At 41.1% G+C, this 14,314-nt stretch overlaps 1 protein-coding gene across 1 annotated transcript in view; it reads left to right on the forward strand.

The window, feature by feature from the left end:
• The first annotated feature begins 4,831 nt into the window (after window positions 1-4,831).
• Ppm1d (protein phosphatase, Mg2+/Mn2+ dependent 1D) overlaps window positions 4,832-14,314 on the forward strand; it is a 53,260-nt gene continuing 43,777 nt past the window's right edge. Inside the window, exon 1 of the mRNA XM_055619571.1 lies at window positions 4,832-4,896. Coding sequence (XP_055475546.1) covers window positions 4,832-4,896 — 65 coding nt within the window. The remainder of the gene's footprint in view (window positions 4,897-14,314) is intronic.

The following is a 14,314-nucleotide window of genomic DNA, read 5'->3' on the forward strand; positions in this document are numbered from 1 at the left end:
CATGGTGGCTCACAACTATCTACAGTGAGATCTGGTGTGCAGGCAAAATGTTGTATAAATAATAAATAAATCTTAAAAAAAAAAAGATAAAATGAAAACAAGTTATACAACCCCTTTGCCTATATTTGCCAGTCAAATAAAAACAAACTCAACTATGTGTTGTGCAGTTCATAATATCCCTTCCCTGAAAATGGTCTAAGCTAACTTGGATTTGAAATGGAATTTAAGGCGCTGCTTCTGTAAGACAGTTTGAGAACTGTCCTGTAACAAACAGCTATTCTATATATGGACACATTTAACTTTTCCAGATAAAATGAATTTAAATTACCAGACAAGGGTAATGATTTAATAATTACATTAAGATTATTTCATCAGGAGCTGCAGAGATGGCTCAGTGGTTAAGAGCACTATCTGCTCTTCCAAAGGACCTGGGTTCAATTCTCAGCATCCACATGGCAGCGCACAACTGTCTGTAACACCAATTCCAAGGGATCCAACACCTTCATACTAATGCATATAAAATAAATAAATTTTAAAAAAGTATTTCATCAAGTTTATCCCAAAATAAAAGGGGTTTTGGAGATTCCAACTTTCGAAAAAAATAGTATCTAATCCCTAAATAGCTTAATTTTTTTATTTTCTTCATAATGACTGTGAGCATATGACTGCAACTGTATGTGTGGGTGACAACTTTCGGGAGGGAACCATTCTGTCCTTCCACGGCAGGCCCTGGAGACTGAATTCCAGGCTTGCACAGAAGGTTCTTTTATCCACCAAGCTAACTCAGCAAACCCGAAATTTTAAATGTTAAAAAATTAAATTAGGCCTGTGCAATTAGCTAAACAATAGAGCATTAGCCAATGCAAGCATGAGGACCTAGGCTCTAACTTCAGAACCCCTGTGAAAAAGAAAAGCATGATGGAAAGTGCTTGTGATCACCAGCACTGGGCAGACAGGGACAAAAGGATCCTTTGGGATTCACAAGCTAGCCAACTATCTCGCCTGCTTAGTGAGCTCCAGGCCAGTGGAGATCCTGTCACAACAAACAACAAAAACCCAAAATTAAGCCAGGGGTGGTAGGGCACACCTTTAAACCCAGCACTCAGAGAGGCAGAGGCAGTCGGATCTCTGTGAGTTTGAGGCCAGCCTGGTCTAAGAGCAAGTCCAGGACAGCCAAGCCTACACAGAGAAACATTATCTTGAAAAACAAACAAAAAACCCAAAGTTAGAGAGCTTCTTAGTTTTTGACACTAAAGACAGACATCTGGCCTCTATACTTTCTTTGTGCATATACAAGGAACCTACACATATGAACATACACGAATCAGAATACTAAAAGCAACCTGATAACATTGACTTTTTAACCATTATATTCCAAGCAAAAACATCAAGGCGACAAATGAGCACATAAAACTCTAAAATGTAACAGGCGTGGTGGCTTATCCCTGCAATCTCATTACTCAAAGGGCTGAGGCAGGTGAACTATCATGATTTCAAGGTCAGTCAAAACTATTCAGCAAGTTCTGGGTCAATCTGGGCTACAGTGCAAGACCCTACCTCAAGAAACAAAAACTAAACAAAACCCAAAATGTTCATGAACATAAAACACCACAATCAATCAATCAATCAATAACCTGTAACACTAATGACATACACAAGAGTTAGTTACAAGGTGGTCTAAGAAAAGGATGCACTGAGAAGCTTGACAAATGTAGCAGTCGAAGAAGCAGGAGCCTAGTGTGTGTGTAAGAGAGAGAGAGAGAAAGTGAGACATTATTTGGGGGACATGGGTGAAGGCACAGAAACCTTAAACATACTAGTTTCCTGACACTCAAAGTGAGGCTAGCTGTGACAGTGGGAAGTTGACTCTAGATTCTAGAGCGAAAGCCAGAGTGTTCCCATGAGGCGGCTCAGCTTGGACATCAAAGTGAGTGACATGGCTCATTTGGAATAACGTACCAGGCACAGCTGGCAAGCACAGGGAACTGGTGCCCATCAACAGGTTCTTTGGGACAAGAGGCTCAAGAACCAGGGGGCTAATGATTATGTTCAAAATGTACCACTGCCACAGTGTGAGGCCATGGCACTTTTCTAGTAGGAAGAGGGTAAGACCGTGGGTACCCAGAGGTGTGTGGGCTGCTCCACTCTAATTCCATGTTTTCTTGCTTGCCTTTTTAGAGAGATCCAGTCCTTCTCTCACTATTCTCTAGACACCTCCACAGCCTCTGCCTTCCTTTTCCTTCACATCTTTCCTTTGCTCTCCAAAAAGATGAACTGTACTTAAATCTGATGCTAGAACACATGGCTGAGACAGTGTCCCTAGTAGTCCACCACTTCACCAAAGCTGAGCTGACCATCTCTATCATCTAGATTAAGGTACACGCTCCAGTTCTAGAGTTTGGATACATCAATTCATATGGTACATGTCACCTGTCAGCTCCAGAACCTACAGGTGGATCCCTACACTACCATCTCCCTGTAAAGATGTTTCCTGCCTTTGTTTTTGGTAGTACTGTTCTCTGGAGTTCATCTTGGGATCAATGGTCAAACGCTGTCTATAGACATGTGGTCAGCAGGCTGCATACTGGTGGAACACTGACCACCCTCCACTTGTACAGCTCATCTTCCCTGGGAACAGATGATGACACGAGGAACCCAACCCAAGAATAAATCTGGACAACGAACCCCAACTCTACAGAGTTCAAGTTCTCCCACATCAAAGCTCGTGCCTGCACAAAAGCGTCCAAATCTGAAATGGCACCTAAAGCCACCTGGCTCTTCTGGAGCCCACACCTGCCTCAAGGCTCTCCTTACTAGAGGTCTGGATCCACAGCCTCTTGAATGAACTACAGTGTGTCAGTATCCAGCTCCTTAGAAAATGCTTCTCCAACCACTCTTCAACTTCAGTCCTTACTGGCCCACACTCCTGCAATGCAACTCTTATTCTTCCTCACTGGAGGTGCTGCGGGATATGGATAGGATAACACACAACATGACTGCTGGCCATTACCCCATTTTACAAACTCCATCCAGTCCAGATTGGCAGGTGCCTGATGTCATACCTACCCACACTTTTTCTCAGAGCCCTTGACTACCCTCCATGTCCATCTAGGAGTCCCAGGTGGAGCCAGAATTGAAGCTATAGTCCATCAAGCTTCGGCTCAGCTAGACCCCCAAAATGAACAAAAGGCAGAGGTAAATGAATCCTTACCTCCAACTGTAGGTCCTCCCTCACCGGCTTCAACTCTATAATGGACTTTTGTTTTGTTTTTCAAGTCAGGTTTCTTTGTGTAGCCTTGGGCCTTGAACTAACAGAGACCTGGCCGCCTCCGCTCCTCAAGTGCTAGCATCACAGACATGAGACACCACACCTGGCTCTACAGTGGGCTTTTAAAAGCATCTAACTAGATGTAGAGAGTAAAGAGAAAGAAGGGCAGGAGGATAGAAATATAAGAACCTTCTACGTACTCAGCTCCTCCCTTTCTCCTAAGGCCTCCATCTCCTCCAGCCACCCTAAAGCCCTTATAAATAGATTTTTCTTTCCTTAAAGGAAATCCAAGTTTGCACTATCCAATCTGTACCAGCTGTACCCTGTTTCTGGCCTTTTCTTCCAAGGCTTCCTCCCTGTTTTCATACTCCAGAGGGCCCAGGAGTAGGCAGCATCTCTGGTATTTTAGTTTCCAAAGTAAGGTTTACCTATGTGCAGATATCTGTTGAATAAATTACTACCAGAAAAGAAGGCAGGCAGGAAGGAAGGGACGGCCTAATTAAGGGATTTTTGTTTTTGTTGCTTTTTGAAACAAGGTTTCATGTAGCCCAGGCTAGCCCTGAACTCACTGTGTAGCAACCTATGATCCTCCAGTCTCCAAGCCTGTAGCTGGGATTTGGAGTATCAGGATTACAGGTGTGCACCGTCACTGCCAGTTTAATGATCACACTGTTTAGGAGCAAAGGTTTCCAGGAACAAAAGTAAACATTCTGTAATAAAACTGAAGACAGCTATTACCTACACAATGCAAACCTACTCCGACCCCAGAAAACATGGGGAGTTACAGAAAGGAATAAAAACCTTCCTTACTCCATGTGATTCTAAACTGGCACATCTCCCAAAGTCAATTCAAAATTAATCACAAACTGAAAGTTAACATCATTTTGGCATACAAATCAATGTAGTCTAATTTCTAACAAAACACATGGAAATTTCAGTAAAAACATAAAAGAAGTTGAGAGCAAGACTGGGTGCAGTGACATAACCCTTTAATCCCAGCACTCTGGAGGCAGAAGCAGAAGACTCTCTGTGACTGGTATACATAGTGAGTTCCAGGACAGTCAGGGCTCTATAGGGAAACCTTATCTCAAAGAGAAGAAAACAAGCAAATGTACAAACAAACAAAAAAATCAAGTTCAAAACTACTGTATAAAAAAAAAATGAAAAATCATAGAACTAACTAATTAAAAAAGCTGCATGAGTATGTGCACACACAGAAACTTATCTATTCTGTTCATATTTGTAACTCATTAAATAGTAAAAATTAAGCCAAAACAAAAAACCTCAGAAACGAGAGCGACTTATTATCAAGGAAAAACTCCATGATACATAGAAATTGTATCATACATCCAAACTGGGAGTACACCATTTTTGTTTGAATGCTGTGTGTCTATATCTACTCTGTATATACATACATAAAATTAAAAAAAAAAATTTTTAAAGCTCTGGTATCTCCCTACACCCACCCAAGAAGGGGGCTGCTAAAGAAGAGGATACCATTTCCTTCAAAGGTGGCACACACTAAGAGGGCTACAACCTAATGGAAGAAGTAGTTCACAGGCGATGGAATATGATGAGAGTGAATATAACCACAATCCAAGTGTGTACAGGATTCTGTCCATAAACAAGTTAGTTAGTTAGTTAATTAATTAATTAATTAATTAACTAATTAATTAATTAATTAATTAATTAATTAAAAGGTTTACATATTTGCAGTAAACAATCTGTGGTTCAAATTTTCCACTTCTACTGTCACCTTCTTTTTCTGGTCTCTCCATTACCCTTCTTGTCACCCTTCAGTTTTCTATGCACTAACCAGAGTGACCCCCTGAAATAGCAAATGGGGATAGGGCACAGTGAGTTGGGAGACCAGCAAGAGCTACCTAGTAAGACCCTGTCTCAAACAAAAAAAGCAAAACAACAACAAAATCCCAAACCTGTAAATTGGGCAGACATGGTGGCACATTCCTGTAATCCCAGCACCTAAAAGGGCAGATGCAGGAGGTCTGCCGTGAGTTTGAAGCCAGCCTAGTCTACACAGTAAGGTCTAGTCCAGTTGGAACTATATAATGAGACCCTAACTAAAAAAACAATGACAACAAAACCACCCTAAACATATCATTACCATTTGAAATCTTCCTTTAAATCGCACTCCCTATGCATTTAGGGCATAATCCAAAATCGTAAATGTATCAACTCCTGAAAATCATCTGCCCTTACCTTTTCTTTCTTTTGCCCCAGTCCCCTACATCCCCACCACACAAGCTCTTTCAGGTCTTACTTTTGGCTAGATAAGCCACTGCCCCACATTTCTTTGGTTAATTTATAACTTAGGTTGTCTTTACTAAGATGTTACTTCCTCAAGAAGCTCTTTTAGACTTCTCAATTCAAATTCCATTCTTAGATTTTTTTTCCATGATACAGTGTGCTTTCTTCTTACAGAAGCAGCCTCAAGACATTAACCTATGAAGGCATCTGTCAGGATAGAAACATATACGACTAGCAAAAAAAAAAAAAAAGAAAGAAAAGAAAAAAAACAATTCAATGAAATGATTCCTAATGATATTCTGCTATAGGTTGGTACCTAGCCCAATTGTCTTCAGAGGATTGTCATCCAGCAAACTGATGGCAGCAGGTGCAGAGACACCCACAGTCAATCACTAAGAAGAGCTAGGAGGATCCCTCAGAACAGGGGGAGGAAGGATTGTAGGAGTCAGGACACCATGAGAACACAAGCCACTGAATCAATTAAAAAGGGCTCATGGGAGCTCACAGAAACTAAAGCAACAAACATGGATCCTATATAGTTGTGTAGGTTGGTGTTCTTGTGGGACTCCTAACAGTCTCCCAAAGTGCTAGGATTACAGGCATGCACCACTGTGGCCCAACCACCCCCCTTTGAAGGGAAACAGGAGGAGTTGACTGGGGGAAGAAAGGAGGTGGGGAGGGACAGGGAGGAGAATAAATAAAAAAAAATATTTCAAAGAATGTATTAAAATCTATAATAAATAATCTATGATAGTAGCTTAAGTCACAACTATATCCCCAATCCTTAGATGCCTGGCACTAGATATGCCTTTAAATTTTGAGTAAATAATACAAAATGGTAGTCACTACCTTTGTATGAACTTGGAACTCAGAAGAAACAAACAAATTCAAGATAGTCTCTGCACTGTAGTTTATAATTATACAGTATTCAGTACTGTTATTCTATTATTTATTCAAACAGTCCACAAGTTAGTGACTTTGATATTAAAAAATTAAAATATTTTAAAAAGGAGTTCAATTTGTGTTATTTATATTCTTTTGATTGCAGGGCCACCAACCGGTGTGTGTGTGGGTTGGTCTCCAAAGGCCAAAAATGAGTCTTCCTCTGCTAGTGGCTATCAGTGGTCGACGGCTAGGGGTGGCACTTCATGCCCACCTCTGTCCACTGCACTGGCTTGAAGCAGGACTTGTGTGTGCACATAGGCAGGCACCCTGCTGTTTCTTTGCAGTATTCTACTACCTCTGACTCAGTCTTTTAGTTCTCTACTCCACAATGAACCCTGAGCCTTGGAAGGAGGGGGCATGAGCTGAGCATTCTACAATCTTATTCTCTGTGCCTTGACCAGCTGTGGGCCTCTGTGTTAATTGCCATATGCGATCTAAGTAACTTTTTAGAGCAAGATGCTAGTAGAACAACAGCTGGTAGAACAGCAACCTCACTTATGAGAATATGACAAAAATGGAAAATCTGAGGACAAGTTCTGAATATGGCTGCTTTGATTTATAGATAAAAGTAGGTGTGTTTCCTAATATATATATATATTTTTTAATTTTTTTGTCAAGAAAAGGTCTGTGTAGCCCTTAGTTGCCCTGAAACTCACTCTGTAGACCAGGCTGGTCTCCAACTCAGAGATCTGACTGCCTTCCAAGTGCTGGGATTAAAGGCGTGCACCACCTACGCCTGGTACCACCTCCAGGCTGGTTTGAAGCTTTCAAAAGCAGTTGAAAATCTAAAATTGACAAAAAAAAAAAAAAAAAAAAAATTAGGAAGATATAAACAAGCTGGTGGTGGTTGTGTTGCCCATGGCTTTAATCCCGGCACTTGGGAGGCAGAAGCAGATGGATCCTGAGTTCGAGGCCAGCCTGGTCTCTACACAGTGAGTTCCAAGACAGCCAGGGCTACCAAACAAAAACCTGGCCTAAAAGTGAGGTGTGGTGGTACATGTCTGTAACTGTGGTACTCAGGAGGCTGAGGTGGGAAGATTGTGAACTCCAGGCCACTCTGTGTTAATGTGTTAATGTCTCAGCAAACATAAACACAGAAGCTAGAGTGCTGGTTCACTCATTAAAATGCTTGCAGAGCACGCTAGCCCCACTTCCCATGAGAAACACATCAGCCACCCCTTCTTTTACCTTTTTTGAAATAGGTTTCACTATGTAGCACTAGATGGCCTAAAATACAGACACAAAGACAGACCATTCTCAAAAAACAAAAGTGGAGCAGGGCACAGTGGCACACACCTTTAAACACTCCCAGGAGACAGAAGCAGGCATGTCTCTCTGTGAGTTCAGGCCAGCCTGATCTACATACTAAGACCCTGTCTGAAACAACAACAACAAGACCAGTCCCTGAGGAATAACCCCAAAGGTTGACCTCTGGCTTCCATATATACACCTACACCACACACCCCTACAATCACACTCTCAAACAAAACCAAACAGGTCTGGGATGAACCACTGACGTCATGAAGTGTTCACAAAGAGACGCAAAAGCACCTAGGTGGGGGGATAATAACATTTCCTATAGTGACCATCAAAATTCCAGACTACAGAAAATTCTGTTCACAGAGCAACATAACCCATTTCTAAAACAGAGAAGGAAATGAAAAGAAAAATACAAGAGGAAAATAAATTTATAACATACATTAAAAAAAATAACACTTTAAGAGATAAGAGTACTTGCTGCCCAAGCAAGAGGACCCAAATTCAAATCCTCATCACCAACGGTAAAGGCCCGGGCACGGCCACATGTGAGTGTAATAGCAGCATTGTGGGGGCCACACAGAGTACCAATGGAACTTGCTAACTAACAGCCTAGCTCCAAGTCTAGTAAGAAACTCTCTCAATAAGGCAGAGTGATAAAGTAAGACCCCCAATGTCTTCTCTATGTGCAAAAGCACATACATTGTACACCATTACATATGACATACAAATTCCAGAGCTCCAATGTAGCTCTGAGTGCTCAGCAGTCCTATGTGCAGTGATGCATGTCTGTAATCCCACTATGGATCAGAACAGGGTCATTTCTTAGCCACATAGGAAGTTCAAACCCACCGTGGGCTATATGAAATTCTGTCTCTAAAAAAGACCACCAAGTAGTGAAACTCGGGGTCTTGACTGAAACAAGTAAAGTGCAAATAGACATACAACATGCATTTTACTAGTTAGTTATCACAGCATCATAGGTGAAGTCATGTCTAGATTTGCAACCAAACACAAGAAGGCGGAAAATGGGTGAGAGAGATTCCTTTAATTTTTTTTTTAAATTAAAAAATAAAAATCAGGATTGCTACCAGGATGGCTTTTCTCTCTCTCTCTTTTTTTTTTTTGGGGGGGGGGAGTTGGTTTTGTTTTTTGAGACAGGGTTTCTCTGTGTAGCCTTGGCTGTCTTAGACTCACTTTGTAGACCAGGCTGGCCTCAAACTCACAGCCATCTGCCTGTCTCTGCCTCCTGAGTGCTGGGATTAAAGGCCTGTGCCACCATGCCCAGCTTGACCTTTCGTTTCTTGACTCCCACCCCAACCCCTGTCTTAGCCTCTTGACTGATGAAATTACAGGTATATGCTACCATGCCAGATTATAAAAAACAGTACCTTTGTGCTAGCAATATGTTTCAGTGAACAAGGGCTTGTTGCCAAGGCTGCCCACAAAGTGGAGGGAGAGGACCAACTCCTGCAAATTTTTTCTGATCCTCACATGTATATACACAATAAGCAAATAAATGTGTATGTATGTATATACATAAGAAATGGTAACCTGATAGCTACAAAGGAGACAAGTACAGGTCCATCCATCACCCTAGTCTACTTCTGTACATGTTTAATTTAGCATGAAAGGTTTGTGGTGCTGTGGATCTAGCTACAAGGACCTCAATATGCTAAGCAAGCTCTCTACCCCAGCAGGGAAGGGAAGCTGAAGAGATGACTCAGCAGTTAAAAGCAGTTACAACCACACCTAACTTCCAGGTTCAGGGGATGTCATGCTTTCTTCTGGTCTGCATAGCAAGTTCCAGGCCAGTCCTGGATACATAATAAGACCTTGTCTAAAAGTCAAAACACACACACACAATTTAAAAAGTAAAATAAAAATAAAGTGTGGCAGGCAATATGGCTCAGCAGGTAAAACTTGACAATCTTGAGTTTGACCTCTGGGGAAATGACCCCAATAAATTGTCCTTCTGGATTCCACACAAATGCCTCGCCACAAGTGCAAATGCACAAGTGTGCAAACACACTCATTCTAAAACAAATAAATGTTAAAAAAAAAAAAAAAAAAGGAGAGGCACAGTAGCATGTGTCTATAATCCTACCCACTTAGGAGGAAGGACCTAGAACAGTGGTTCTCAACCATCCTAATGCTAACACAGTTTCTCATGTTGTGGCGACCCCAACCATAAAATCATTTTTGTTGCTACTTCATAACTGTAATTTTGCTACTGTTATGAATCATAATGTTAAGATCTAATACGCAGAATATCTGATATGACCCCAACGGGCTCACAACCCACAGGTTGAGAACTACTTGGCTAGAGGCTTATGAGTTTTAGACTAGCGCTAAGTGAGACATTGTCTCAACAACATTAGAGGGCTGGGAAGAGAAAGGAAAACTTGGGCAGCAGAAAGAGGAAGGAAACGGAGGCTGGGGCGCTTGCTTGCTCTGTAAGCACCAGGACGAGCAACCATGAAAAAGGATGGCACTCTGCTGTAACTATGACCCAGCACTTAAAGGTGGAGACAGCAAAGATCCCTGAGATGTTCTGGTCAGCCAGTCTAGCCAATGAGACACTGTCTCAAAAGAGATGGGTGATCTTAAAGATGATACCCCAGGTTATTCTCTAGCCTCCATATACAGGTACAGACACACACATGCAGCACACACGAGCATAAATTTCAAAACATTTAAAAATGGTATCTAGGGGCTGGAGAGATGGCTCAGTGGTTAAGAGCACTGTCCGCTCTTCCAAAGAACCCGGGTTCAATTCCCAGCACCCACATGGCAGCTCACAACTGTCTGTAACTCCAGTTCCAAGGGATCTGACATCTTCACACTGATGTACATAAAATAAAGTAAATTATTTTAAAAAATGATACCTCACCAGCCAGGTGGTGGTGGCACACACCTTTAATCCCAGCACTCAGGAGGCAGAGGCTGGCGGATCTCTGCCATTTCCAGGACAGCTAGGACTACACAGTAAAATCATGTCTCCATGTCTCTCTCTCAAAAAAAAAAAAAAAAAAAAAAAAAGGTCACTGAGTACTCCCACAAACATTGCAGTAGTTTCTATAGGTTAAAATTCCTTTTTTTCTATTAGAGTTTTACTGTGGTTATGTATGTGCAGGTGCACATCGGACACACAGAAAGCAATCTTTAGTGCTGTTCCTCAGGAACACTGATCACCTCATTTTTTTGAGGCAGGGTCTTACACTGGCCTGAAGCTCACTAAATAGGTTAGGCTGGCTGGCCAAGTGAGTCCTGGGGAAACTGCCTGTCTATTCTGACAACTGAATGCAGGTCTTCCTGCTTTTCCTCCAGGGTTCTGGTTTCACACTTAGAAAAGTGTTCTCCGTGCCAAGATAGCACTGCAGTGTTGGCAAGAAGAGCAACCTTCACCTTTCGTGTATTTTCATGCGATATTTTTGTAATTTGTAAGTTACCTTTAAAACTACTTCTTTTAAACAATAAATTTCAGCACGATACTAATCCCACCCATAACTTATTCTGCCGATTCTAATAGGTAATATTTAAAAATATAATTCGTGCAGTTCACTTTAGTACATGATCTGATATAGTGGTCTAACTTATTTACCGAACAGCCAGTTATCTAAATGAAACACCCGTTTGATGTGAAGTACATCGCTGTCTCTTCATTACGTAATGAAACTTTAAATTATTTGAGTTTTTTTCCTGAGCTGTCTATTATACTCAGTCTCTCATGCCACTGTAAATGCACCAGTGTCATCAACTATTAAATTGTGCAGCTTTCCAATATAGCCAACTATCTTAAAGAGCATCTCTCCAAGCCACTGTGCTTCAAATTTTTCTTGGTTCATTTTCCCCAGATAATTTAATGTCTCCTATATTAAGTAAAATCTTTTTTATTTTTTTTGGGGGGGGTTGTTTTGAGGCAGGATGTTTCTGTGTAGCTTTGGCTGGTCTAGAACTCACAGAGATACACTTGCTTCTTCTCCCCAACCCCCAGAGCTGGGATTAAAGTCATAAACCACCATTGCCCAGTTGTAAAACCTTAGTTAATTAATTAATTTTGAGAAAGGGCCTAAGTAGCCCAGGCTGGCCTTGAGCTCTGCAATGATCCTCCTGCCTCACTTCCCTAGATCTGGGACTACAGCATGAACCATCAAGTCCAGCTTCAACCATTGCTTTTTTGTTGAGACAGTCTCCACATGTAGGCTAGGGTGGCCCTGAATTTGTGATCCTCCTGTCTCAGACTCTCAAAAGCTATCGTTACAAGCATGCATTATGACACCCAGCTTGATTATCAACCTGGTATACTGTTTTACAATCTTTTAGTATACTCTATCCATTTTTATGCCACAATGATTACATCCTTGGAGAAAAAATACTCAGAATCAAAGGCATTATTTTGTAAGGATATCCATTTTTCTATATCCATCTACCTACTACCATCTATATTTAGCCAGCTTTCATCCATAGACTGCAGTTGCTATTTCCACCTTCTGTTTGCCTTTCCTACCAAAATCCCAGACTGCAGCTACTTCTCCTGCCTAATTCATGATAAGCATTTCTTACAAATTTATGCATGAGTGTTTTGCATGTCTGTGTATCACAGTGTTCCAGATGGTTGTGAACCACCATGTGGGTGCTGGGAAGTAAATCCTGGTCCTCTGTAAGAATAAGTATTCTTTCTTTCCTTTTTTTCTCCTTGAGACAGGGTTTCTCTATGTAGCCTTGGCTGTCCTGGACTCACTTTGTAGACAAGGCTGGCCCCAAACTCATACCTGCCTCTGCCTCCTAGACTGCTGGATTACAGGTGTGAGCCACCATGCCTGGCTAAGAACAAGTATTTTATTTATTAAGTATTCTTAAAACACTGAGCCACCATTCTAGCCCCAATATCTCATATCTCTAATTCTTTCTTTTTGATCTTAGAGAAAAATATTCTTTTACCAACTGTCACTGAAAATTAACACCTTGATTTATGCATAGTAAGGTCAGTCTAAAAAGGGGCAAGACACTACTTTTCTGTTCAAGGTGTCCAATCCATTATTTTGCTGGCCCAACTTGCCTATCTCTCACACCTTGATTTCTGCCACTTGTCCAAAATACACTTTAATGGATCCCATTCTCTCCCAAATCTTTTTATCTTTTTTTCAAGATAGTGCTTCTCTGTATATCTCAGGCTATCCTGGAACTCGCTCGGTAGACTAGGTTAGCTTTGAATTAACAGACATCCATCTGTTTCTGCCTCCGGAGTGATGAGATTAAAAGTATAGACAGTATACCACCAAAGCTGGTGCCTACCAAGGGCTCTTAAACACTTTACCTTCTTTACAGTCAGAATGAATTTTCTTTAAAAAAGCAACTTAAATGGAGCTTAGTGGTACATACCTGTAATCCTAGCTACTGGGGAAGCTGAGGCAGAAGAACATAAATTTCAAGGCCTGGCAGGGATACTGAGTTAATTCAAGGCCATAGCAGGCAACTTAATGAAACACTGTTATCAAAATAAAAAGTAGTCAGGTCGGTGGCTTAGACCTTTATTTTTAGTGACACGGTCTCTCTCTCTCTCTCTCTCTCTCTCTCTCTGTAGATCTGACCAGCTTAGAACTCCTTATAGACCAGGCTGGCCTCAACTCAACAGAGATTTGCCTGTCACCAGGCCCTGTGCCTCAGGCTTAAATCCCAGCAATGGGGAGGCAGAAGCAGGCATGTATCTCTGTGAGTTCGAGGCTAATCTGGTCTATACAGAGTTCCAAGACAACCAAGGCTACAGGAGCTGAAACCTAGTCTCAAAAGTAAAGAGAAATGGGAGGTGGGGGGAGTAGAATGTTTGCCTAGCATAAGTTAGACCCTGAACCATCAAAGAATAAGCAAGTAAGAAAGGGAAATAAACAAACTTTTAGGTAGGTTATACTCTACCTCACAGTTAAATTTAGTGATAAGGCTTAAGCAAGATAACACAGATGAATGTATTTAACACAGCTTCAAGCACAGGACCAAGGTTTACACCAAGTATCTGACTATAAGAAAAAGTGCACCCCAAAAAAGCAATATGAAAACTCTGAACTACATAAAGACAGGACACATGATGATAAAAGCATTGACTGTCCACACTCACTAATAACAATCTTCCAAGGAAAAGCTTTAATTTTAGTGGAAGTTACTAAAAGATACTGAAAGTATTTTGACAGAATTCAAACAGTAAAGCTATTTTTACTGGTCAGATTCCTAGTGATTTGCTCTAAAAAGTGCACAGGTCTGCGTGCGACTTAATAAAACTGACAGAAATAGCACACACTGCAGCAGTTTTCCAGGTTGAGAAAAGCAAATTAATTTGTCCTTGGAACCAATGTAGCTTAAATGAATAGAATGAATGTTTCACACAAGTAATCAATGTATCAAAACCATTTGAAATAGAAGGAAGTCTTCTTCTAAACCCAAAAATTACAATACATGTTGTCAAAATAAATGTTCAAATATTTAGGAGGGAAATGATTTCAAGTGTTAGGAGTTGGTGCAAAGCAGCGGGGTTTTATAGACTGCAGTATGCCAGTTGATAATTCTAAAAAAAAAAAAAAA

This window comes from Psammomys obesus, unplaced genomic scaffold (genome assembly GCF_907164565.1).
Source record: "Psammomys obesus unplaced genomic scaffold, mPsaObe1.curated_primary_1811, whole genome shotgun sequence".
Lineage (NCBI taxonomy): Eukaryota > Metazoa > Chordata > Mammalia > Rodentia > Muridae > Psammomys > Psammomys obesus.